Source organism: Puma concolor, chromosome E1, assembly GCF_028749965.1.
Source record: "Puma concolor isolate L17-30 chromosome E1, mPumCon1.1.hap2, whole genome shotgun sequence".
NCBI classification, from domain to species: Eukaryota; Metazoa; Chordata; class Mammalia; order Carnivora; family Felidae; genus Puma; species Puma concolor.
The window spans coordinates 42618479-42645128 of NC_141680.1; the positions used below are offsets into that span (position 1 = coordinate 42618479).

At 42.5% G+C, this 26650-nt stretch overlaps 1 protein-coding gene across 5 annotated transcripts in view; it reads right to left on the bottom strand.

The window, feature by feature from the left end:
- Positions 1-26650, bottom strand: part of STAT3 (signal transducer and activator of transcription 3) — a 69791-nt gene that overhangs the window by 14517 nt on the left and 28624 nt on the right. For all 5 annotated transcript variants that reach the window (XM_086687352.1, XM_086687350.1, XM_086687351.1 and 2 more), the window contains exons 2-11: positions 16950-17100; positions 15889-16033; positions 14932-15030; positions 8301-8396; positions 8037-8118; positions 7722-7816; positions 7419-7570; positions 4429-4587; positions 4206-4298; positions 3287-3346 (exon numbers count right to left, since the gene is read on the bottom strand). In XM_086687352.1, coding sequence (XP_086543478.1) covers positions 3287-3346; positions 4206-4298; positions 4429-4587; positions 7419-7570; positions 7722-7816; positions 8037-8118; positions 8301-8396; positions 14932-15030; positions 15889-16033; positions 16950-17077 — 1109 coding nt within the window. In that variant the 5' untranslated portion in view covers positions 17078-17100. The remainder of the gene's footprint in view (positions 1-3286; positions 3347-4205; positions 4299-4428; positions 4588-7418; positions 7571-7721; positions 7817-8036; positions 8119-8300; positions 8397-14931; positions 15031-15888; positions 16034-16949; positions 17101-26650) is intronic.

A 26650-nucleotide genomic window follows, 5' to 3' on the forward strand; every position in this document is an offset into this window, starting at 1 on the left:
ACACACAGCATGAGCAGGGGAGGGGGCAGAGAAAGAGAGGGAGACACAGAATCTGCAGCAGGCTTCAGACTCTGCGCTGAGCTGTCAGCAGAGTCCAACGCGGGGCTCGAACTCAGGAGTGGTGAAATCATGACCTGAGCCGAAGTTGGACACTCAACTGACTGAGACACCCAGGCGCCCCCCCATATATCACAGTTTATAACTTAAGAGTCAATGTTACCAGGAAATTCTCTCTCATGTTTAACCTATATAGCCTTTTTTTTAAAACTTTTTTTTGCGTCACAGCTTTGACATGTAATTGATGAATAATAAAGTACACTATTGAAAATGTATTTGGGTAAGATTTGACACACACCTATATATACTACACACACCTATGAAATCATCAGCCCAAACAAGGTGATGAACATATCCAACGTCCCCAAAGTTTCCCCAAGCCCATTTGTAATCCATTTCCCAATCCCACACTCCACCCCACCTTTGTCCCCAGGCAATCACTGGTCTGCTTTCAGTCACTATAGGTGCATTTGTATTTCTAGGATTCTATACGAATGGAAGTATGTATTGTTTTTTCTTGGTCTGGCTTCCTTCTTCACTCAGTGTAATTATTTTGAGACTTCTCATGTGTGGCTGGTATCAACGTTCAGTCCTCTTTATTGGGAAGTGATATTTCATTTATGGATAGACCACAAATTACGAAGCAACAGTGGAGCAATCGGTCAGTGCAAGCTACTTACAGATATGCCACAAGGTGTCTATTCACTCGCCTGTTAATGGACATTTACATACAGCCCTTTGCGTGCACATATGCTTTCGTTTCTCTTGGGTTAATACTGAAGAGTGGAATGGTAGGCTTATAGGGTAGGTACATGTTTAACTTTGTAGGAAACTGCCAAGCTCTTTTCCCAGAATGGCTGTACCATTTTGCCATTTTACCATCATTATGTTATACGTTCACCTATGCTTTTAAGATACATTAGCTGAAACATAGAAATACATCTGATGGACAGCAAAACATAAAACGCTAATTTCTCATTCAAATCCCCCCTGCCCCCAATATGAGGTTGTCCCAAAACTACTTCCTGAATACTCCATCCTTTACTAACTGATTTGACATGTCATTTTTAACGTATATTAATTATTTATATAAACTTGAAGCCCATTTCTGGACTCAAGATTTTGCTGCCATGATCAGTTTATTCCTGCCCTAGTAACACACACATTTAGTAACTGAAACTCTGTGATACATTTTAATGTCTGGCAAGGCAGCTTCCCATTATTTTTAGTCACTAAAAAAATGTTTTTGAAAGTGAAATGGTGGTTGCCCGGGGCTAGGAGGATAGGGAAATGGGGATTTGTTGTTCAATGGATGTAAAGTTTCCATGTCGCACAAGGAAGTAGTTCTGGAAATCTGCTGCACAGCAGTGTGAATATACACAATGCCATACATTTAAAAATAATCAAGAAGGTAAATTTTATATATTAATTTTTTATCATAATTAAAAATAACACACCCTTTTTTATTTTCATTATTTACGTTTATAAATATTTGGTTTTTTTTAAGTTTATTTATTTATTTTGAGAGAGAGAAAGAGCGCACACATACGTGAATGGGGAAAGGGCAGAGAGAGGGGGAGAGAGAATCCTAAGCAGGCTCCACACCCAGCGCGAAGCTCTATGCTGGGCTCCATTTTACGAACTGTGAGATCATGACCTGAGCCAAAACCAAGAGTCTGATGTTTAACCTATTAAGCCACCCAGATACCCCCAAATACATCCTTTAAAAAAGAAAAAACAAACAAAACAAAACAGGGGCACCTGGGTGGCTCAATCAGTCAAGTGTCTGACTTCAGCTCAGGTCATGATCCTGAGTTCGAGCCCCGCATTGGGCTCTGTGCTATGGAGCCTGCTTTGGATTAGCTCCCTCTCTCTCTGCCCCTCCCCCCACTTGCACTCTGTCTCTCTCTCTCAAAAACAAACGTTAAAAAAAAATTTTAAAAACCTTTCTTTGCTTATTTTTCTCATCTAAGATACAACTTGAAAAGCAAGTCAAAGGTTTAAAAAATTCTATTCACATTTTGCTTGGTGTCATATTAACTGAGAAGAATTAACATCTTTATGATAAAAATCCACAATCCAGGAATATGATCTGTCTTATCACTTTTTACAATATCCCCTCCTGATAAAATTTCATAATTTTCTTCAAATAGATCTTACACATTTCTGTTATGTTTATCACAATATATTTTTTACTTTTGTTGCTTATTGTGAGATTATGCTAATATGTGGTTGAAGTTATTAATTTTTGTTTATTTTTATTAAGACTACCACCTTCCTGGGCGCCTGGGTGGCTCAGTTGGTTGAGCGTCCGACTTCAGCTCAGGTCATATCATGGCTTGTGAGTTTGGGCCTCACGTCGAGCCCCTGTGCTGACAGCTCAGAACCTGGAGACTGTTTCTGATTCTGCGTCTCCTTGTCTTTCTGCCCCTCCCCCACTTGTGCTCTGTCTCTATCTCTCAAAAATAAATAAATGTAAAAAAAAAAAAAGACTACCACCTTCCTCAAGTCCCTTATTTCATTAGTAATTATTTTCCAGTTCATTCTCTTCATGATTTCCAGATAAATAATTACGTCACCAAAAATTAAGGATACATTTTCCTTTTTCAAACCTCTTCAAAGTATATGTGCATTTTAATTTTTGAAAGGTATTGCCAAATTTTGAAAAGTATGTACCCGAGGGGTGCCTGGGTGACTCAATTGGTTAAACATCTGACTTTGGCTTAGGTCATGATCTCGCGGTTCACGGGTTCGTTCGATCCCCACGTCGGGCTCTGTGCTGACAGCTTAGAACCTGGAGCCAGCTTCGGATTCTGTCTCCCTCCTGCCCTTCCCCTGCTCACGTTCTGTCTCTCTCTCAAAAATAAACAAACATTAAAAAAAGAAAGAAAAGGATGTATTCCATTGCGTGGTGAAGTGTGGAACAATAAAAACCGTCAACTTTTCCCCATATAGTCAGGGTTTTATATGACATGCATAAATTACACTTACAAGTAAAAAATTAAAGAAAAAGAGGGACCCAGAGTCACAATAGCAATTGAAACTCATATCTGTACCACTAGCTTTGTGGTTTTGGTCAGGGCAAGGCTTCTGACAATTTTTGTTCAATAAATGAAGCTCCTTGAATGGAAATAGTCTCTAAGTTCACATGGTATCTGTTAAAGTTCTCATTTCTCTGTCTCTCATTTGAAAAAAAGAGAAAAAAAGAGCAAAGATACGGAGTACTTACTTGTCAATGCACACTTTAATTTTAAGCTGATAATTTAACTCAGGGAATTTGACCAGCAATCTATTTCAAAAAAGAGGGGAAAAAAAAGTTTCTGAGTAAAGGAAAAAAAAAAATCAGTTTCAAAGAAAAGTCAGTAGGCTCCCCCAGCAACGTCTACTTGAAGGAATATAAAATTCACAACGCTTTATTTCTAAAAGGTGAATGAAGCACAATCCCAAATCCCTCTTCCTGCTTAGTGCCGTCTTTGACCTTATGTTGAGTATCACCCCTTCAGGTCAAGAGCTCCTGAAAAGAAAGCCTAAGAAATCCGAACTTGGACAAGGTTGTGAGAGATTCAGCGAAGGATAATAAAAGCCATTTCATGAGAAATATTACGGGAATACGTGCTCTGCAGCTGGTATTCCTTCTATTAAACCTGAAACCTAACGCCATACACCAAGCTTCTGAAGAGGGAAATTTCACTACGGAAGGGCAAACCCCAAAGCACCTGTTCTGACTTGGGTGTGAAAGTCACACCCCACCCTCCAGGCTCACCACCCACCTGCTCTAATTACCTCTTAGCTTCTAGATCACTAAGCCTTTCTCTTTCCCTTAAAATCCTCAGGGAAAAGTAGGCTCAGAGAACAGAAAATAACCAGCATTATTTTGCCTCCCTTGCAGGGCAGAAGGAGACACAACGAACTAAGACCGTGGGCTTGACATTTTAGGAAGATGCCCACGTAACCTCGAAAAGAGGTAACCGTTCCTTCACTTCTGACAGAAGAGTCAAAGAGCAAGTTGATATTATGCCAACAAATTCCATACCCACCATACTATCGCCTGTGATGCCTGGAAAGAACAACCCTGGCCACCAACTCTCTTTCATCCTAAGAGCATCTCTCAGTGATGTATCTACCAGAAGAGGAAGGACAGGGCCCACCTGACTTTGGTAGTGAACTGGACGCCAGTCTTGATGACCAATGGCCGGTCGGGATGCATGGGCATGCAGGGCTGCCGCTCAACCACAAAGGCACTGAAAGGCACAGAGAAGGACGGCAGTCCATAAGCTTCCTGGTGAAACGGTCTTTGTCCTGTGCCTCCAAAGTGAAGGAGGTGTATGTGGCGGGGGAGGGGCAGTGATGAGAGAAAGAATTCTAAGTTACCTTTTCATTAAGTTTCTAAACAGCTCCACAATCCTCTCCTCCAGCATTGGCCGGTGCTGTACAATGGGATCCCCTTTGTAGGACACTTTTTGCTGCAACTCCTCCAGTTTCTTAATTTGTTGGCGCGTCTGAAGTTGAGATTCCGCTAACGAGGTTATCCTGCCAATAAAATAAGAAAGCTACCAGGCACCTGAGTGCGGCACCAGTGAGGGTTAGAGAAGCGGAAGGGAATCCCACCACCATGCAGTCCCCTAAAATAAGAAAGGGTCATTTTTTTTTTTTTTTACTGTGGTAAAATATACATAGCATAAATCATTGGCATTAAGTAAGGAAAAGTGGAGGTGGGTCGGGGGAGCCTGGCTGGCTCAGGCGGTAGAGCATGTGACAGCTGATCTCCGGGTCAAGCCCTGAGTTCAAGCCCCACGTTGGGCATAGAGCTTACTGAAAAATAAAATAGGGACGCCTGGGTGGCTCAGTCGGTTGAGCGTCTGACTTTGGCTCAGGTCATGATTTCATGGTTCATGAGTTTGAGCCCCGCGTCGGGCTCTGTGCTGACAGCTCAGAGCCTGGAGCCTGCTTTGGATTGTGTCTCCCTCTCTCTCTGCCCCTTCCTTGCTTGCGCTCTGTCTCTCTCTCTCTCTGTCTCTCTCTCGAAAGTAACTAACATTAAAAAAATGTTTAAAAAATAAAATAAAACGAAAATAAGCAAAAGGGAATTTCTTTTATTATTATTATTATTTTAAATAATACCTTCCTCAAATTTAACATTTCAGAGAGGGAGCTAGGCATAAGGAAGAAGTGTTAAAACATACCCCTAAGAAGCATGAACGGAGTTATCATCAGGAGGTAACAAGCATTAGAACCCAGCAATGGAGAATGTGAAATATGAAATTTGGCACTGTCTTCATCCTAACCTGTCTTTGGACCAAAATGTGGGGACTGGGGAAAGGCTGACAATTAAGTGGCCCAAGAAGATGGATTTGAGCTCGTTCTGCCACTCACTGTCTGAGCAATCCTGGCGAGGTCCCTTCACCATGCGGACCTCGATGTCCCCTTGCATGAAAGAAGGGGCTGAACTACATGATTAATAAAGACTAAAAGACCTCAAAGAGAGAAAGTGAAAGATTTTAGGGTTGGGGGGGGTAAGGAACAGGGCAGCTGCTGGGATTTCTGGGCTCCCTGACTCTCTTCTGGCACTTCCATTCTCCTATTTCCAGAACTCAAGCTTTTTGGTTCCCTGATCAGAAAGCACTTAAAACAGCTTTCAGTAAGTTGACAAAACTCAGGGTTAGTGAGGATATGAACAAACAGGCTTTCTCAGGCAGAGATGTCCTAAATTTCCAATTTCATGCTCTATGTGTCTGGTGGTTCCCCTTTATGTCAAGTTTCTCATAATTTAAGCTGGTGCATCATGTTCACTGCTGGGCCTTGCACATCAAGGATATTCACCAAGACCTGCTGCATGAATGAAAGCAGAAGAGCAGATAAAGAATGATCCCACTGGGGTGCCTGGGTGGCTCAGTGAGTTAAGCGTCTGACTTTTTATCTCGGCTTGGGTCATGATCTCAGCGTTCATGAGACTGAGTCCTGTGTCGGACTCTGTGCTGACAGCACAGAGCCTGCTTGGGATTCCCTCTCTACCTCTCTCTCTGCGACCATCTCAAAATAAATAAACAAACATTAAAAAAAAAAGGTAACCAAGGGGCGCCTGGGTGGCTCAGTTGGTTGAGTGTCTGACTCTTGATTTCAGCTCAAGTTGTGCTCTCACAGTTTGTGAGATCGAGCCCCACATAGGGCTCTGTGCTGATGGTGTGGAACCTGCTCGGGATTCTCTCTCTTCCTCTCTCTCTCTCCCTCTCAAAATAAATAAATAAACTTAAAAAAATTTTTTTTAATTTAAAAATTTTAAAAAGATAACCAAAATTAAATAAAAAAGATGGGTGCCTGGGTGGCTCAGTCGGTTAAGCGTCTGACTTTGGCTCAGGTCATGATCTCACAGTTTGTGAGTTCGAGCTCTGCATCAGGCTCTGTGCTGACAGCTCAGAGCCTGGAGCCCGCTTCAGATTCTGTGTCTCCCCCTCTCTCTGCCCCTACCCTGCTCATGCTTTGTCTCTTTCTGTCTCAAAAATCAATAAAAACATTTAAAAAAAAGAAAGAAAATGTAGATGACTCTCTTTACATATATATGTACAATAACAAACGTCCAGAGGAATGGTCATCGAAATTTTAACTATAGGTACCTCTGAATGATTGGTTTTTTAAAAGACTTTTCCTCTTTCTATTAATTTTTTGTATTTGAATTTTTTTCCTTTATAAAGAGCATGTATTATTTTAGATTATTAAAATAACTAAAACTCAAACTTTAGTCTGTGCCACATAGTTACACCAAAAGCTTTCTTTAAGCTATTAAATAAAACATGCTTATATGTAAGAGACCAATCACTGGGTTCTACTCCTGAAGCCAATACTACACTGTATGTTAACTAACTTGAAATAAATTAAAAATAATAATAATAATAAATATATATATATATATATATATATATATATATGTACTTAAAATATAGTAACATAAACACATTTTTATCAAAAAGGTGTCCAGGGGTGCCTGGGTGGCTCAGTCAGTTAAGCATCCGACTTAGGCTCAGGTCACGATCTCATGTGAGTTCAAGCCCCACATCGGGCTCTGAGCTGACAGCTCAGAGCCTGGAGCCTGCTTCGGATTCTGTGTCTCCCTCTCTCTCTCTCTGTCTCTCCCCTGCTCACGCTCTGTCTCTGTCTCTCAAAAAAATAAACATTTAAAAAATTAAAAAAAAAAAAAAAAAAAGGTGTCCAAAAAGGTGAAACTCTTTAGACTCTCAGACTCGATTTGAATATAAAAAAGTCTCCACCTTGGAGACGGAGCACCAGCCCCAGAGGCCTGCAGTTACGACCAGGATTTCAGCACAGCTTTCTAGAAAGAAAGGGAAAAGGTCTCTGTCATCTCTTACCAGTTTTCTAGGCGGTCGAGGCAGATGTTGGGCGGGCCCCCGATGCACGCAATCTGCTGCCGCCTCTTCCAGTCAGCCAGCTCTTCATCCGTGAGCGTCTTCTGCACATACTCCATGGCTGACAACAGCCCCGCCAACTCACTCACGATGCTCTGGTCGGAAACCCAAACAAAGTCAGAAAACATTTCCTCAGACCGTCTCTAACCACACTCTTTAGTCACTTCCAGAAAAGGAGCTTATTAGAAACCAGGCAAGGTCTGCCACAAGGCGTGGCGGCCGCGCAGGTGAGGGGGATGCTCTTACGCGCCGCATCTGGTCCAGCGCCGTGAGCATCTGTTCCAGCTGCTGCATCTTCTGCCTGGTCACGGACTGGTTGTTTCCATTCAGATCCTGCATGTCTGCGGATGAAGGAAAACCTCCTTGACCTGACGGGATACTGGCACGCTTCACATCTGGCTCCCGGAGGCACCGGTTACCCCCCCATCCCCCCACCCCCGTGTGCCAACGCCCACCCCCACCCCTGCCACAAAGTCTGAACGGGACGCCAGACACAGAAGTCCTGAAACTCAAGTCACTCACTTTCTACAGCAGATTTTAACGTCTCTAATAGTCACTTGCCTCCTTGACTCTTGAGGGTTTTATAGTTGAAGTCAAAGTCATCCTGGAGGTTCTCTACCACTTTCATTTTCTGTTCTAGGTCCTGTTTAAGACAAAACAAAAAAGAAAAATAGAAGTAAAAAAAAAAAAAAAAGATTTTCCCAGGGGAAGAGGGAAAAGAAAGTTTCTGAGAATTAAAACGAAGCCAAAACCTCAACAGAGACACACGCAGGACCCACAGGCAATGTCCCCAAGGAAAGGCTTCCTGCCCACGACTTGCTTCACCTGTACTCGCTTCCGAACATCTTGCAGGTGCTGCTCCAGCATCTGCTGCTTCTCCGTCACCACGGCGGCCGTGGGGTGGTTGGCCTGGCCCCCTTGCTGCCAAATAAGGGAGCAAACACCCGTGTGAATGCAGGAAACGTGGGGGAAAAAAAGCACCTCTGTCCAGTCTTCATCCCACCCACACCCTTCCCGTCTGGCCGAGGTGCTGCTGCCGCCGTGAGGGGAAGGGAAACAGAGGCAGTGTGCCGGGCGTCATCAGCACGGTGCCCAGGAGGCTCTCCCGTAGTTCTGCCCGTGTCCTGGCCTTTTTTTGCCCCAGGCCACACTAAAAAGCCACTCTGTGTCGCCCTAGGAGACCACATGTTGAGCTAAGACATGATCCCTACCTGCAAAAACTTCATTCTAGGTAACGTATGTTAAAAAATTCAGAACAATTATGACAGCAGATTTTCGATGCCCATTTAGTGTAGGTGGTGCCCGACACGTTTTTGCGGGATAATAAAAAACCACTGTTCCAGAGGCGAAATGCTACATGAAGAGAGAACACCTCAGGGGAGAAGGGAAGGGTGGTGCCTTGAAAAGGTCGGAGAGCCCCTGGAATATAAACATGGTACATTCTGTCAAAGTAACAGAAAATCTGGGCTCCTGGCTGGCTCAGTCAAAGGAGCGTGTAGCACTTGATCTCAGGGTGGTGAATTTGAGTCCCACGTTGGGTGTAGAGATTACTTAAGACGAATAAATTAAAAATTTTTTAAAAGACCACATAAAAGCTGCAGTGATCAAGACAGTCTGCTGGCATAGGACTGAGGAATCCATCAACAGAATGGAATTGAGAGTCTAGGAAAGACATTATAGACCCAGTTTTTCAAAGCAGAAATTCGCAAAGACAGACTTCACACTGAGTCACCGGATTCTCCTGGCTTTAGGTTCTGTAATCTTGCAAACAGATCTCTATTTGTGCCGCTGGCTCATGTCAAGCCCCAACTACTGATCTCTCTGACTTCTAATCTGTTCTCTATACTGCTACCAGGAGTCTTCAAAAGTGATCCAAACATGCCAGTTCTAGAGGGATCCATTCTCTCCCTCTCCCACAGCCCCCATCCAAATCCAGAGAACACAAACTTCCCTGAGAAGTTTAGGGAAGGCAACCTCCACCCCTATTTATTCTCTTCATAGGGGGAGTGACTCATCTGATCGGTGAGATTAAGAGAAACACTCTGCACTCACAGATCTTCGAAGAACCCAGCATGTTAGCTGGTGCCTCTCTCCTCCACCTCTGCCTTCCTGGGGCAACCCAGGGCAGGAGCGAGGGCCTGGTTTCTAGAAGTGGTTCTAGAGATCCATCTCTCAGTGTTAAGTGGGTATTAGTCTATGGTCTCTGAAACTCCACATGGATGTATACTGCTCTGCAAACCCAATCTCTCCATCCCAACATCTAACACAGGGGCAGGCATCTGGAATCCCTCGTGGTTACCTGCCCAAACTATGTTTTCCAGTCTCATTTGACCAACAGTACAGCAGATATTTTAGTCTGTGTTTGACTGCCACGTCTATTTCTAAATTGCCATTGCACTTAAAGGGGAAAGGATGTGATTGATTACCACCCACAGAAGCCCGCCTCTAGTACCCTTGTAAGAACTACTGGCTCCCCACTGATTCCAGGTATATCATCTCAGCCCAGCACAGACAGACGTTTCACATAATCTGGTAACAAGTTAAGCCTTCCCTCCCTGTCGGTCACCCCAAACTACCCACTCTTCCCCACATACAGCATGTTTTTCACACTCTACCTCCCCACACACTGTCTGCTCTGCCTGACATGTGCTTCTGCACAAGCACACCTGAACTTATTCACCTTCAAACTCAGTGCCACCATTTGCTCTCCTGTAAAACCTTATTCAACTACTGTAGGCAAGATTACTCACATCTTCCTCTATGTTTCTCTCACTTTGACTGTCTGTATACCTTCAATCCCAACTAGACTGAGAGCAATGATTAGCAGGGATCACATCTACTCGTCTTCCTATCTCCTGGTGCTTTGCCCATAAGAGACACTTCAAAATATGCCAGATGATGACAACAGAGAAAATAACAGTAGGGCCTGGGCTGAAGCCTCAAATATCCAACTTGTAGTTCTAGATCAAGGGCTGCAACTTTTTCTAAAAAGGCCAGGTGGTAAATATTTTTGGCTTTGTGGGTCATACAGGCTCTGTTGTAAATACTCAGCCTTGTCACCGCAGCATGAAGGCAACCACGGACAAGGCATACGTAAATGGGTGTGGCTGTGTTCCCCAAAATTCTGTTTGCAAAATCAGGCATGGCAGGCTGGATTTGAGCCACGGGCATAGTTTGCCAACGCCTGATCTCTAAGATTGGGAACATCCTTAGGGCACCTACCTCTCATGATACATAAAGTTGGAGCCTCTGCCCAAATTGGCTTAAATCGAATATTTTTATCTTATGGGACAGGATGCAAACATAAAGGTTCTCCCCAACAGAAAGCTCTAGTGATGCCTGGACAACCTCCCTATCTCCAGTGTCTCGAACAGTGAGTGTTATCAGTTACCCTTTCACCCATATCGGAGCACGGCAGTTTCCGCTTAAAGTTCTTCCGTGGGTTCCCGTTTCTTACAGGAGTGGTGACAGTGATCATGATGGTGACAGTGATTGTGACGGCAGCAGCAGAAAGCAGTTAATGCTCATTTCACATGTGTCAGGCACCGTTCTAAGCATTTTACAGGCATGAATTAATTTAGCTCCATGAAGTAGGAACTATAGTCATTCCCACTAGAGGAACACCCCCATTGCCTGAGGCTCCACAGCAAGTGGCATAGCTATGGGGCTCAAACCCAGGCAGTCTGGCCACAGGACCCTTGCAGCAAACTGCTCTTCCGAAGCCCAGCTGTTGGGCATGACTAAAGAGATGTTCACAATATGGCCCTTGACTAGCTGATCATTCCTTATCCGACCAGATGCTGAATTTTCCGCACTCCTCCCAAGAATACACACGTTAAGGGGCGCCTGGGTGGCGCAGTCGGTTGAGCGTCCGACTTCAGCCAGGTCACGATCTCGCAGTCCGTGAGTTCGAGCCCCGCGTCAGGCTCTGGGCTGATGGCTCAGAGCCTGGAGCCTGCTTCCGATTCTGTGTCTCCCTCTCTCTCTGACCCTCCCCCGTTCATGCTCTGTCTCTCTCTGTCCCAAAAATAAATAAACGTTGAAAAAAAAAATTAAAAAAAAAAAAAAAGAATACACACGTTAAGGTTTCCCTCTCTGAACACGATCTTCTCTCTGCCTGGAGGGCTCTCTCCTCATCAGCCTGGTGCACATGTAATCAGCCTTGCGTCTTGGCTCAAACACTATCTCTCTCTCCGTGATACCTTCCCTGACTCCCTCAGTTAGACTTAAATGTCCTTTCTTCTATGTTCCTGCTACATCTTTGTCTTGTAAGAGAAAAAAATGGTACACTTATGTTCATAACAGCATTATTCACAAGAGTCAAAAGGTGGATGTCACCCAAGTGTCTCTCAACAGACAAATGGATAAACAAAATGGGGTATACATAGTGGGACATTATTTAGTCTTTGAAAGGAAGGAAATTCTGACATGTGATATAACAAGGATAACTCTGAGGAATTACGGTAAGCGAAATAAACCAGTCACAAAAATACAAACAGTGTTATGATTCCACTTCTAATAAGGTCCCCAGAGTAGTCAAATTCACAGAGACAGAGAGTAGAATGGTGGTTGCCAGTGACTAGAATAAAAGGGGAATGAAAAAGAGCGACTGTTTAATGGGTACAGAATTTTACTTTTGCAAGATGAAAAGCATTCTGGAGACAGGGTGCACAATAATGTTATTGAACTTAACACTACTGAACTATACGCTTAAAAATGGTTACGATGGTGGGGCACCTGGCTGGCTCAGTCGGTTGAACGTCTGACTCTTGGTTTTGGCTCAGGTCATGATCTCACGGTTCATGAGTTTGAGCCCCACATCGGGTGAGCTCTAGCCCCGCTCCGAGCTCTGACTCTCTCTCCTTCTCTCTCTGAACCTCATGGGATTCTCTCTCTTTCTCTCAGAAAGAAATAAATAGAGATGCCTGGGTGGCTCAGTCAGTTGAGCATCCAACTTCAGCTCAGCTCATGATGTCATGGTTCGTGGGTTTGAGCCCCATGCTGGGCTCTGTGCTGACAGCTCAGAGCCTGGAGCCTGCTTCAGATTCTGTGTCTCCCTCTCTCTCTGCTCCTCCCCCGCACTCTGTCTCTCTCAAAAATATAAAATAAAAATTATAAATAAATAAATAAATAAATAAATAAATAAATAAATAAAACTAGATAAAATTCTTAAAATATTTATCCTGAATGCATTCATCTTCCTAAACTCTTGTTAGTTCCAATAGCTTACTTTTCTTTTTTTTTTTTCTTAGCTTATTTATTTTGAGAGAGAGAGAGAAAGAGCATGAGCAGGGGAGGGGGAGAGACAGAAGGAGGGAGAATTGCAAGCAGGCTCCTGTCAGCATAGAGGTGTATGCAGGGCTCGAACCCAGGAACCGTGGGATCATGACCCGAGCCAAAATCAAGAGTCAGACACTTAACCGACTGAACCACCCAGGTGCCCCTTCAATAGTGGTGTTTTTGTTTTTTGTTTCTTTTTAATTATTTCCCTTGGATCTTGTAGGAAGCCCTATCCATCTATAAATAATGACAATTTTGTCTCTAGCTTTCCAACATTTATGCCCTCATTCCTTTTTCTGTCTTACTGTATTGGCTGAATCCTTCAGAAAAACATTACTGGCAAGAGGCATCCTCAATCTTGTAACTGCTTTTAATGAGAATAGTTTAGTGTTCCATCATGTGCATACTGTTCTGTTTGATTTCTGACAAATATTCTTTATTGTGCTAAAGTTCTGACAAATATTATTTACTGTGTTAAGAAAGTTTCTTACTTCTTACCTAGAATGGACACTACATTTGTTGTCTAACAAAAGTGAGGGTTTTCTTCTTTATCTTACTAATTTAATGAATTACATTAATAGAATTCCTAATGTTGAGCCATCCTTGCACTCCTAGAATATAAGCCATGGTTGGTACGCTAACTAGGATACCAAAATCGTAATCATTTTCTTTACTTACACTGTCTTTTTTGGGTTTTGATATTAGGATTATTCCAGCCTCATAAAATAAGTTGGAAACATCTCTTTTCTTTCTAGACTTTGGAAGAGTTTGAATGATAACAGAACAATCCATACCATGAAAGTCCGTTAAAATACAACTTTTAAACCATCGGGCCTATTGGCTTTTTTTTGGTGGGAAAGGGAGTGTACAGTTTTTTAAAAGTTTTTTTCAATATATATTTATGGTCACTGATCTATTTAAGTTTCGTTCTTCTTTTTTAGTATATTTTAATTTTATATTTTATTGCATTATAAAATTGTTTGATTTTTCTGTTTCTCCCAGACCACAACCTCCTCTAAAGCAAGGGGTCATGATAACTAGCACAACACAGTAAGATATATCCACACATACACACATAATAGATTGGATGTTATAGATATTTTAGATATTTTACATAGATAATATATTAGATGTTCTAGATAGATATGTCTATCATATATCAATATAAGTGATATGTCTGTCATATAACAACAGAAGTGATGGGGCCAGTGGCACGGAACTGTTTCCCAGTGGAAGTTAGTGTCATGTTCTCTCTATCCCCTAGGCTAACCACATCTCTAGCTCTAGTGAGGATATTCTCCAACTTAAGCACAAAAGAGAAATGCACATGAACCTGAATGATTCAGTCTCAAATAATATCCAAGGTGGCACCCAGGAACAGTATCTTATCATACCCCACTCGTGCAAACGTGAACTGGTACAGTCTTTAGAGAAGGGAATCTAGATCTATAAAACTAAAATATATATACCCTTTGACCCAGCAATTCCATGCCTGGAAATTTATCATAGAGAAATCAAAGTGCAAACATAAAGTTGTATAGGGAGACATTGCAGTAGTGTTTATAATGGGGGGAAGAAAACCAGGATGAAGCAAATGTCAAAGAAAGAATAATTGAATAAAGTATAGCAAATCTATACCACAGAATATTATTGAGCAAATAAAGAAAATGAGTTAGCTTTACACTACTGGACTTAGAAGGATTTATATGACATAATATTAAATGAAAAAAGCAAGAGGCAGAGAAGTAAACCCATTTAAATATGATGTGTGTGTGTGTGTGTGTGTGTGTGTGTGTGTGTGTGTGTACGTGTGTATTTTCTGTAATCTATATGAGTCTGGAGAAAGGTATGAAACCATATATACCACACTATTAATGTTGGTTTCCTGGGAAGAGATAATAAAGGAAGGGAGTGACATTGCAGATTTTTGTAAAACTTTCTTCCCTGTACCATTGTGTAATGTTAAAAAAAAAAATTTTTTTTTAAAGGAGAGTACATTATATACTCAAGAAAAAAAATGAATTCTTTTCATTGGCTAGAAGAAAAAACACCAAAATACCCACTTCTACCATGGAGGTCGGTGCACGCCCTAACAACTGGGTAAGAGCAAGCACATCTTTGAACGTCAGAAGGAAAGCACATCTTCAATAGTGCTTTGCTTCTTCCCACGGCTCACCTGGGCTGCAGTGGCTGCAGTCTGGAGCAGGCGGGACTCTTCCCACAGGCACCGGGCCACAATTCGGGCAATCTCCATTGGCTTCTCCAGATACCTGCTCTGTAGGTGGGAGAGAGAGAATGAAAAGTAGTAGCAGCAGACTAAGGAAATGCGGATCCAACTTTGCTAACTTAAAGCTAACTTCCTCATAGATTGATGAGCATTACATTTACTATATGAAACAATAAAACGAGGGCCTCAGAGCCTGACCCCCACCAGCGGGAGATGAAGGGGCGAACAGGAAAAAGATTGTCACAATGAGCTGTACACCTGTGACTGAAGACATGTTAGTCTGAGTCTTTGGACAGTATGTTATCCTGGTCAAAGGCAACAGACTTTGTCTAAGAGTATCCAGTTATGGTCAAACATTTAACATTTAAAAATAAGTCACTGGAGCACCTGGGTGGCTCAGTCGGTTGAGCATCCGACTTCAGCTCAGGTCATGATCTCACGGTTCGTGGGTTCAAGCCCTGTACCAGGCTCTGTGCTGACAGCTCAGAGCCTGGAGCCTGCTTCAGATTCTGTGTGTCTCTCTCTCTGTCCCTCCCCTGCTTGTGCGCGCTCTCTCTCTCTCTCTCTCAAAAATAAACATTTTTTTTAAGTTTCTTAAAAAATGAATAAAAATTAAAAAATAAAAATAACTCATCTTCCTATGAAACCACTAGTTACTGATCATGTTATTAACATGCTAACATAATATAATTAACATAACAATCCTAGCATTACCTCAACAGACAAAAGAAGTAGATTTCAGATAAAGATGCTCAAGGGTGGGTATACATTGGTTTGAGAAAGGGCTACTAGCTTCTCCTTTGAAAGTACAAGATAGGATCTCAATACTTAGCCAAATGAGAAAAGAAATACTTCCTGGACAGAAAGTGAACACCCTACTCTGCGGGGTCAAGTTTCTCATCACACCTGAAGGAACTGCTTGATTCTTCGCAGATTGTGCTGATAGAGAACATTCGATTCTTGTAGGAAACGGCTGTACTGCTGGTCAATCTCACCCAAGAGATTATGAAACACCAAAGTAGCATGTGATTCTTTGCTGGCCGCATATGCCCTAGGAAAAGGAAGAAGGATACAGAATGATTCTGAAACCTACACACACACATGTGCATGCACACGCATAGAAACCACCATCAAGGAGGGTAGAAAACAAGGCAAAGCCGATGCTTTAACCCACTCATCACTTAGATTCATCTTGCTGAGCAACAAGAAATATTATGAATTCAATGATTATTAACAATTATTCCAGATCCCAGTAGCCACTGTCAGAGTCTATACTTATAAAACTATTCAGGTGAAGTGGGCAGATACGCTGTTGTGCTTTTAAATTCTTAGCTCTGAGGTCAGATTAGTAGTAGCTAATAAGCAATCCCAGGCTGGCACGGTCTATCTCCATCCTCTCTGCATCATCTCCCTGGCCCCTCACCAAACTCTAGAAAAACTAGGTCACAGGCCGGAATTAAATGAAAATTAATAGGTGGATCTGAACACATTAAAATGAAGGAAACAGTCATTGGAATTCTGTGCCATTATCTCCTCTATGAAAGAGTCTATTTCTCTTATCTGTGTCTCTTCCTATAACTAAAAGGGAATCAGAATTATGGGCCTGAATCTCTACCCATGCCAGAACTTTCATTGAGATAAAAAACATTTGTAGCACATGCCTGGAGTGTCAGAACACACAGAGGATCTCACCAAGTCAATGAGATCCAAATCAGCCTTCAAAACATCCACCACCAAGCAGGCTGCTTCAGTGTGCCAAGAGACAGTTGCCCGCACACACTTCTAATACAGAAAACGTTTTTACAAGACCGAGAGTACCTCTTTATCTCCTGATCTCTTTCACCCCACCACCTACACCCCTAAGTTTTTTGATGAAATAGGTAGCACAGAATGAAGCTACAGCACGTTACGTCTCTTGACTCAAACCAAAACCTGACAATTTGGGGAGTTTCTCAGGAAGGACTTACCAATCTTGACTCTCAATCCAAGGGGCCAGAAACTGCCGCAGCTCCATTGGGAAGCTGTCACTGTACAGCTGATGAAGCTGCTCCAGGTACCGTGTGTCGAGCTGCTGTAGCTGATTCCATTGGGCCATCCTGCGGGAGTCAGGGGTCCCAGCTGTAAACCAAAGTGTTCATATGGTCACTGCAAGCCCAAGTAGGAGTCAAAAATCTAGAAACACCCCACCTACCCAACACAGGCATCAGGTCTGCGCTTAGGAATAAAAGATGCTTTGGAAAGGACCCTGCGTGTTTCTCCCCGTGTACAACAATACGTACACATTCACAGTCTCTAACTCTGGAACCACGTCGCAACTTCTTATTGGCTAGGATGTCAAGGTCAGCATGGCCTCTGCCAAGTTCCAGAATCCATTATCTACCAGAAGTATGTGAAGCTGAAAAATTACATAACTTCGTTTCCACTTCCTCATCAGAGGAAGAGATCATAATTTCTATTTCTCATGGTTGTTGAGATATTTCCAAAGAACCCAGCCCAGTGCCTGGCACACAACAGATGCTGAACAGATGTTAGCTCTTTCCTTTCCACCCAGTCCCCCCCTTTTCAGTGGTGAACTGGAAGGAATATACACCAAACCCTAAACTAAAACCAAAATGCGGAATGTGGCTGCTCAGGGAGGACGGAGAGCAAAACTCAAGGAATACAGGTTTAAAAGTATAAGCAAGGACCTGCCTGGGATTCTCCCACTCAATGAAAAGTAATTTTGTTTTGAAAGTTCTCATTCCGGGATGAGAAAGAAGAGATGCTAAATACCAGGCATACAAGTTTTGTCCCCAGGCATACAAGCTCATGAATACACCAGGGAAATGCTCAGGTATGAGAAACCAACCTGGCTAATCACCTTTAGTCCTCTTTCTGAATAGCTTGGGTCACGGAAATATCTTTTTTTTTTTTTCAAAAAAATTTTTAATGTTTGTACTCATTTTTGAGACAGAGAGAGACAGAGCATGAGCAGGGGAGGGGCAGAGAGAGAGGGAGACACAGAATCCAATGCAGGCTCCAGGCTCTGAGCTGTGAGCACAGAGCCTGACGCGGGGCTCAAACTCATGGACTGTGAGATCATGACCCGAGCCGAAGTCGGACGCTTAACCAACTGAGCCACCCAGGCACCCCCTTTTTTTTTTTTTGAGAGAGAGAGCGCAAAAGCAGGTATTGGGGCAGAGGGAGGGGGAAAGACAGAATCTTAAGCAGTCTCCATGCCTAGTGCAGAGCTGGACAAGGGCTCTATGCAACGACCATGAGATCATGACTTGAGCCAAAATCAAGAGCTGGACACTCAACCAACTGAGCCACCCAGGCACGCCATGGAAACATCAGTACAGACTGAGCAGTCTTAAGAAGTTGTAAAAATGACTACGAGTAATAGCCAAAGAGTGACATATGTACAGATCAAAGTATACTGAGATGGTTCTCTGGGATTGTGAGAACATTTAATGAAAGACTGAAGGCACACAAACATGTACACTTATCCAGAGTTCTTTATTTATTTCTCAGAGGAGGCATGAAGAAGCACCCTTATAACTGCCCCTTTCATAAAAATTACGGAGTCAGGGCACCTGAGTGGCCCAGTCAGTTAAGCATCCAACTTTGGCTCAGGTCATGACCTCACGGTTTGTGAGTTTAAGCCCCACATTGGGCTCTGTGCTATTAGTGCAGAGCCCATCTTGGATCCTGTCTGTGTCTCCCTCCCTCTCTCTCTCTCTCTCTCTCTCTCTCTCTCTCTCTCTCTCTCTGCCCCTCCCCCACTCACTCTCATTCTCTCTCTCAAAAATAAACATAAACAAATAAATATTTTAAAATTCATAAAAATTACAGAGCAAACTGGTAACAAAACCAATAGGTCTTGGGGTGCCTGGTTGGTTCAGTTGGTTAAGCGTCCAACTTCGGCTCAGGTCACGATCTCACACCTCGTGGGTTCGAGCCCTGCGTCGGGCTCTGTGCTGACAGCTCGGAGCCTGGAGCCTGCTTTGGATTCTGTGCCTCCCTCTCTCTCTGCCCCTAACCCACCTGCATTCTGCCTCTGTCTCTCTCAAAAATAAAAATTAGGGGCGCCTGGGTGGCTCAGTCGGTTAAGCGTCCGACTTCGGCTCGGGTCATGATCTCGTGGTTCGTGAGTTCAAGCCCCGCGTCAGGCTCTGTGCTGACCGCTCAGAGCCTGGAGCCTGTTTCAGATTCTGTGTCTTCCTCTCTCTCTGACCCTCCCCCGTTCGTGCTCTGTCTCTCTCTGTCTCAAAAATAAATAAACGTTAAAAAAAATTTTTAAAAATAAAATAAAATAAAATAAAAATTAAAACAAAACAAAACAAAACAAAACACCAATAGGTCTTCTGTTCCCCAAGCAACAAGTATAATGGTAGCTAAGTGGTTCAGGATCAGGTTTTCGTACAGTGACTAAGAGGCCTGTGCTGCAGGTTCCTTCCCACTTTTGTGGGAACACACACAGAATAACCCACCTGCTACTGCCAGGGTGCAGGATCCCAAAGGTGCTATCAACTGTCAAGCTCTCAAGCATACATTCAGGAAAGCACAGGCAGGACCTTCCCAGTGGTCTTTTTTTTTTTTTTTTTTTAACGTTTATTTATTTTTGAGACAGAGAGAGACAGAGCATGACAGGGGAGGGTCAGAGAGAGAGGGAGACACAGAATCCGAAACAGGCTCCAGGCTCTAAGCTGTCAGCACAGAGCCTGACGCGGGGCTCGAACTCACGGACCGCGAGATCATGACCCGAGCCGAAGTCGGCTGCTTAACCGACTGAGCCACCCAGGCGCCTCCCCCCCGCCAAGTGGTCTTTTATACTGAACAATGAACAATCTAAGGAACACCATCCAAAAGAGATGCAAGCCACATACAGAATCTTGGGTTTTCTGGTAGCCATATTAAAAAACTAAAAAGAAACAAGTAAATTAAAGTTTTTTAAATTTAGTTATTTTTTTTTTTTTTGAGAGAGAGACAGAACGCAAGTGGGGGAGGGGCAAAGAGAGGGAGAGACATGGAATCCAAAGCAGGCTCCAGGCTCTGAGCTGTCAGCACAGAGACCAGTGTGGGGCTCAAACTCACAGAGAGTGAGATCATGACCTGAGCTGAAGCTGGACACTTAACCAACTGAGCCACCCAGGCGCCCCACGAGAGCATGAAACTCTTGATCTCGGGCTTTTGAGTTCAAGCCTCGCTTGGGGCACAGGCTTACTTAAAAAAATAATAAATAATAAAATTAAAAACACTTAAAAATATATAGTATATATATACAGATCTATGTAGATATATACATAGGTATATATATCTACGTAGATATACATAGACATACATATCTATCTACATAGAGTATAAAATGTTATCACTTCAACATATAACTGCACAAAAATTAAAGAGACACTTTACATTCTTCCTTTGGTACTTCTCTAAATCCGTTGTGTACTTTACACTTATAGCACAGACCTGAGGTATTTCCCTCCTCATGTACCAAGGGCTTAAATTCCACTGATGAAAAAATTCAATAAAGCAAAGAGATGAGAATTTCAGAATGAGATATTTGCCCCAATCAGACCAATACGTTTCCACAAATAAATTCAATTTTCCAACAGCATTAGAGGGGAATTAAGTAAGTTTCCTGGGTGCTTGGGAATTTTTTTTTTTCTAAACAATGTCTTCTATCCTCTTAGGAACCTCCCAAACACGTTCATCTACCATGCCTTTGCAGTTGCCCCTCTCCTTGCCACCCCCAAGACCAACCTGCCACAGGACAGATGCTGCTTGGGCAGTGGTACATGTATACCAAACACTGGCTGGAATGAAAGGGGTAGCTGAGGCATTATAACCGTGGCGTGTGTCACCCTCAATAAGAAATCAAAGGCCATTAGAATTCTCTTACAATATTCACATTAGGGCCGAGTTAAAATCTGCCTCAGAACTAAAAGTGTCAAGATCTGCCTTATGTTTCTCAGGATGTGATCTGCATAGAAATCTGTATAATATGTCAATTTATGTAGAGTCTACTGCACACAAACGTGTTGAAACTCTAGATTTACATTAATTCAATATGGTGGCCACTAGCCACATGTGGCTACTGAGCACTCAAAATGTGGCTACTTCAGGGGTGCCTGGGTGGCTCAGTTGGTTAAGCGTCCGACTTCAGCTCAGGTCACGATCTCGCGGTCCGCGAGTTCGAGCCCCGTGTCGGGCTCTGGGCTAATGGCTCAGAGCCTGGAGCCTGCTTCCGATTCTGTGTCTCCCTCTCTCTCTGCCCCTCCCCCGTTCATGCTGTGTCTCTCTCTGTCTCAAAAATAAATAAACGTTAAAAAAAAAAAAATTTAAAAAAAATGTGGCTAGTTCAAACTGAGATATACTGTAAGTGTAAAATGTACAGTGGGTTTTGAAGACTTAATACAAAAAAAAAGAAAGTAAAATATCTCACTAATGTTGAAATGATAATATCTTGGATGTACTGGGTTAAATAAAATATATTATTAAAATTAATTTCACTAAATCTTTCTACTTCTAATGTGGCTACTAGAAAATTTAACATTACAGGGGCACCTGGGTGGCTCAGTCTGTTAAGCGGCCGACTTCGTCTCAGGTCACGATCTCACAGTTTGTGAGTTCGAGCCCCGCACCAGGCTCTGTGCTGACAGCTCAGAGCCTGGAGCCTGCTTCAGATTCTGTTTCCCTCTCTCTCTGCCCCTCCCCCGCTCATGTTCTGTCTCTCTCTCAAAAATAAATAAACATTAAAAAAATTTTTTTAATTAAAAAGAAAATTTAACATTACATATGTGACTTGCATTCTATTTTTATTGGATACTGCCGCTCTTGTGTAACCAAAAAGCTATAGTTTTCCTAATAAAGGATTTAAAGAAATAGACAACTTTTTTTTTTTTTTTTTAAGTACACTCTATCCCAATGTGAGACTTGAACTCCCAACCCTGAGATCAAGAGTTGCCTGCTCTACAGACTGAGCCAGCCAGGGACCCCTAGACACTCACTTTTTATAAAATTCAGTGTTATAAATTGATAAAAAATAGACTAATTATTTAATTGCTTATCTTGGATACAAATGTAGAGCCATCACAGTCTATTCCCTGATGTTCCATGTTCGAGCCACAAAGCAACATCCCATCACACCTGCTCAATTAGAGATGAATGTTGAGGTCGCACATGAATGTCTGCATTTTCAAACCATTAAAAAAATTACAAGTTCTTGAAAATTGCCCAATTCATTTCAAGTCCACAACTCAGAGGGGTTTTTGTTGTTGAGGTTTTGGTTTTAGTGGGGAGACAACACAAATGGGATATAGTCAAGTAGTACAATAATTATGTCATTACTTAGACCAGAAACCAGTTACTAGTTTTTTCCCATAAAATTGAAGCAAAAATGACTGACGTTATGCTCTGCTTCTTAGTCTAATCACTCTAGGTAATATCGTAATAGCTATCCTATTTTTTTTTTAATCAATGTAAATTGAAGGCAGAGAGCAGGTAGTATTTTTAAGGAGAACATGGGCAAAGAGTCAAATAGTGCTGATCTCCTTACAGGCTGCTTAGCTACAAACCCTATTTCATTAACAGCAGCTACAGGGCAATCAGCCCACATGCTCTTCATAAGAATTGCATATCCTTAAGAGATCACTAGCCAGATTGTCTACGAAAACCATTGCCAACTAGCTTGTGGCAACTGTTTTACTGGAAAAAGTTTTACAAGAGCCTACTTTATTTCACAATCTCAGTTCTGGTTTTTCAAATCACAAATTAATCTAAAGAGCTCCATGTAAGGTCTAACTAAAGTGTTTCTCATCTGCAGAATAGGGGGAAGCCTGTGATTTAATAACCACTTTCACTGAACAGCAGGACACACAGAAAATGATTTGCACAATTTGAATGCCAAGTATCATTCTGGGTGCACAAGAGAGAAATGAGTTCATTCCATACAGGGGCTGGCTTAGGGCATGACATCGGGCGTCATTCTCTCAAGGTGTAAGTGCTAAGTTTAGGTTAGCAGACAGGAGGTGCCAGCATAGGAGGGGAACCTCAGTGTGATCGTGTTCTCCACAACTTTAGAGAAAAGAAAAATAAAAATGAAACAGTAAGTCACCAAAGACTTTCCGGACTTTTCAAAACAGGAATTTCTCAACCCCTTGGGGATAACTTACCAACAAGTCATAAAGCAAACAGCTATTGTCTAATGGGGAACTTATTACTGTAAAGATCACTAAAAAGTTTATCCAAAGTCACAGTTCTCATTTATGTACTGCATTCTAAGGAAACCAAGAGATGTGTTGAGAAACACAAATCAGGACTGCTTACGAAAGGGATTCATTACATCACTATATAAAACTTCATTTTAAATTCAGATTTGCAGTTCACATCCATGCACCAGTGCGTTTATGACAGGGGCAGTGGAGTGAGGGGCCAAAGTGAGGAGAGAGACAAAACCCAGGGGCATACAACAATCCAAAACAGAAAGTGATCTAAAGATAATTTCTGTTCCACCTTGCAATGTGTCACAAGATTCTCCTTTGGGTGTTAGCCACAATCTATGTTAGAAATACCTATATTATAAATAGAGCATAGACATATTTTATTGGTTGCCTATTCTAACATCCTCTTTGCTGTTAGAAAAGGCCAGTGACTAAGGCAACCAAAGTGTAAAGTAACAGAAATCCAACAGATAAAATCACCCAGGGATGCCTGGGTGGCTCATCCAACTCTTGGGTTTGGGTTCAGGTCATGATCTCATGGTTCGTGGGTTTAAGCCCTGTGTCGGGCTCCACACTGACAGTGCAGAGCCTGCTTGGGATTCTCTCTCCCTCTCCCTCTCTAAAATAAATAAAATAAACATTAAAAAAAAAACTTAAAGGGAAAAAAAAGATAAAATCACCCATATCCTACCATCCCACTCTCCAGAACTACAATTGCCATGTTCATGTAATACCTTTTAACCTACTCAGAGTGTGTATATATTTTCTCTCTTCTAAAATATTAGGGGTGGGTGCCTAGGTGGCTCAGTAGGTTAAATATCCAACTCTTGATCTCAGCTCAGATCTTGATCTCAGGGTTATCAGTTTAAGCCCTGCATTAGACTCCACACTGGGCATGAAGCCTACTTTGAAAATTAATTAATTAACTAATTAATTAAAATATAAGGCGTACCTAGCTGGCTTAGTCGGTGGAGCATGCAACTCTTGATCTCGAGGTTGTAAATTCGAGCCCCACATTGGGCTAGAGATTACTTAAAAATAAATCTTAAAACATTAGGACCATTGTAATTTTACAGCTTTATATTCACTTTTAATTTTTTTAAATTTTTATATATGTATAGAGAGAGAGAGCATGTGAGTGGGGGAAGAGGCAGAGGGAGAGGCAGAGAGGGAAAAAGGGAAGGGGAGGGGAAGAGGGAGAGGGAAGGGGGAGAGGGAAAGAGGGAGGGAGGGAGGGAGGGAGGGAGGGAGGGAGACGGAGAGGGACAGAGAGAGAGACAGAGACAGAGACAGAGAGAATCCCAAGCAGGCTCCATGCTTAGCACAGAGACTGACAAAAGGCTCAATCTCACAACTGCGATATCATGACCTGAGCCCAAAATCTAGAGTCAGACACTCAACCAGCTGAGACACCCAGGCACCCCACAGAGCCTACATTTAAATATTACAACTTTAGGGTGCGTGGGTGGCTCAGTCATTTAAGCGTTCAACTTCGGCTCAGGTCATGTTCTCGCCATTTGTGGGTTCAAGCCTTGCATCGGGCTCTGTGCTGACAGCTCAGAGCCTGGAGCCTGCTTCAGATTCTGTGTCTCCCTCTCTCTCTGCCCTTCCCCTGGTCACACTCTGTCTCTCTGTCTCTCAAAAATAAATGAATGTTAAATTTTTTTTTAATATTACAGCTTTACCTATTTAACCATTTGTAATTTAACTATTCATAATTACCTTAGACATTAAGACTCTGGAATTTCAAATTAGAAAAAGATAATTCAAAATAAGTATGCTTGTATAGTAAACATATAATATCGTTGCTTACAAATCCAAATAGTACCTTTATAAGGTAGAAGATCAAGTGTTTGCCTTTATAATAAGTTTATATATAAATCTAATTTTAATTTCCTTAAAAGACAAAATATTAACAGCTGAGTGCCCAATCCAACTACACCTATTGTAATATTCAAATATATTTAGTTACAAATAATAGGATTTGCTTTAAAGTCAGAAACCAACTCTTCCTTGTAAAAATGGACACTAAGATCTAAAAGAACGTGAATTATAGTTCCCTACTAACGTGACAAATTTGAGTATATAGAAGAAGTACTAAATTACTGGGGAGTAGAACTCAGAAAAGTGAGAAAAAGGACAATTTTTTTTATTAAAAAAATTTTTTAATGTTTATTTATTTTTGAGAGAGAGACACAGCATGAGCAGGACAGGGGCAGAGAGAGAGGGAGACACAGAATCTGAAGCAGGCTCCAGGCTCCAAGCTGTCAGCACAGAGCCTGACGTGGGGCTCGAACTCACAGACCGTGAGATCATGACCTGAGCCACAGTCAGACGCTCAACAGACTGAGCCACCCAGCTGCCCTATATCATCCAGTCATCTTTGACAAAAGGATTCCGAGAACTATGAATTACCAAGGTCTCCAGTTATTTCAGATCTAGTAAGTGTCAAGGAATTTCTTTCTTTTGATGTTTCTATTTATTTCTGAGACAGAGAGACAGAGCATAAGTGGGGGAGGGGCAGAGAGACAGGGAGACACAGAATCAGAAGTAGGCTCCAGGCTCCAAGCCGTCAGCACAGACCCTGAAGCGAGGCTCGAACTCACAAACCGTGAGATCACTATCTGGGCCGAAGTCAGTCGCTCAACCAACTGAGCCACCCAGGCGCCCCTCTTTTCTTTTTTTTTTTTAAGTTTATTTATCTATTTTGAAAGACAAAGACAGCACAAGTAAGGAAGGGTCAGAGAGAGAGAATCCCAAGCAGGCTCCATGCTGCTAGCATGGAGCCAAACACAGGGCTTGAACCCATGAACCTCCAGATCATGATCTGAGCCGAAACCAAGAGTCAGAAGCTCAACCAAACGTGCCACCCAGGTGCCCCAGTGTCAAAGAATTTTTTAAAAATGGACGTATTCTCCATACTTGATTTGGGATCAGCACCATATTTGATCACAAATATCTCAGATGAAAGGCGCAACAATATAAACATAATTCCCTCTAAACTGAAAGTAACACAATTAGGCAACCTTCATCAATTACTCAGTACTCAGTTTATGGTTGAGGCTGCCCGATCACAGGTCTGAGCTCTGGATGAAAACCACAAAACAGACCAAATGTGTGCGTCACTTGGTGACACTTCCACTCCCCCAACCAGACAGACTCCTCCGAGGCAGGGTGGTGTGAGGTCAAGCACAACGGGAGGCTCTGACACTGGATGGGCCTGGGTGCAAACCCTGCCTGCCATTTTATCAACTATTTCTTTTAAAGACATTACTTGACTACTGAACAGGCTTTTTCTTCAGTAAAATGGGGAAGGACCGCTCTTTTGGAAGACTTATAAAAGTTAAAAAAAAAAAAGAAAAACAAATAAATAACAATGGCTTTAAAGCATGTCCCCCATGGTTGCTGGGGGCACAGTAGTGCTGGCTTTTTCCTTCCTCCCACAACATTCCTTCCATGGG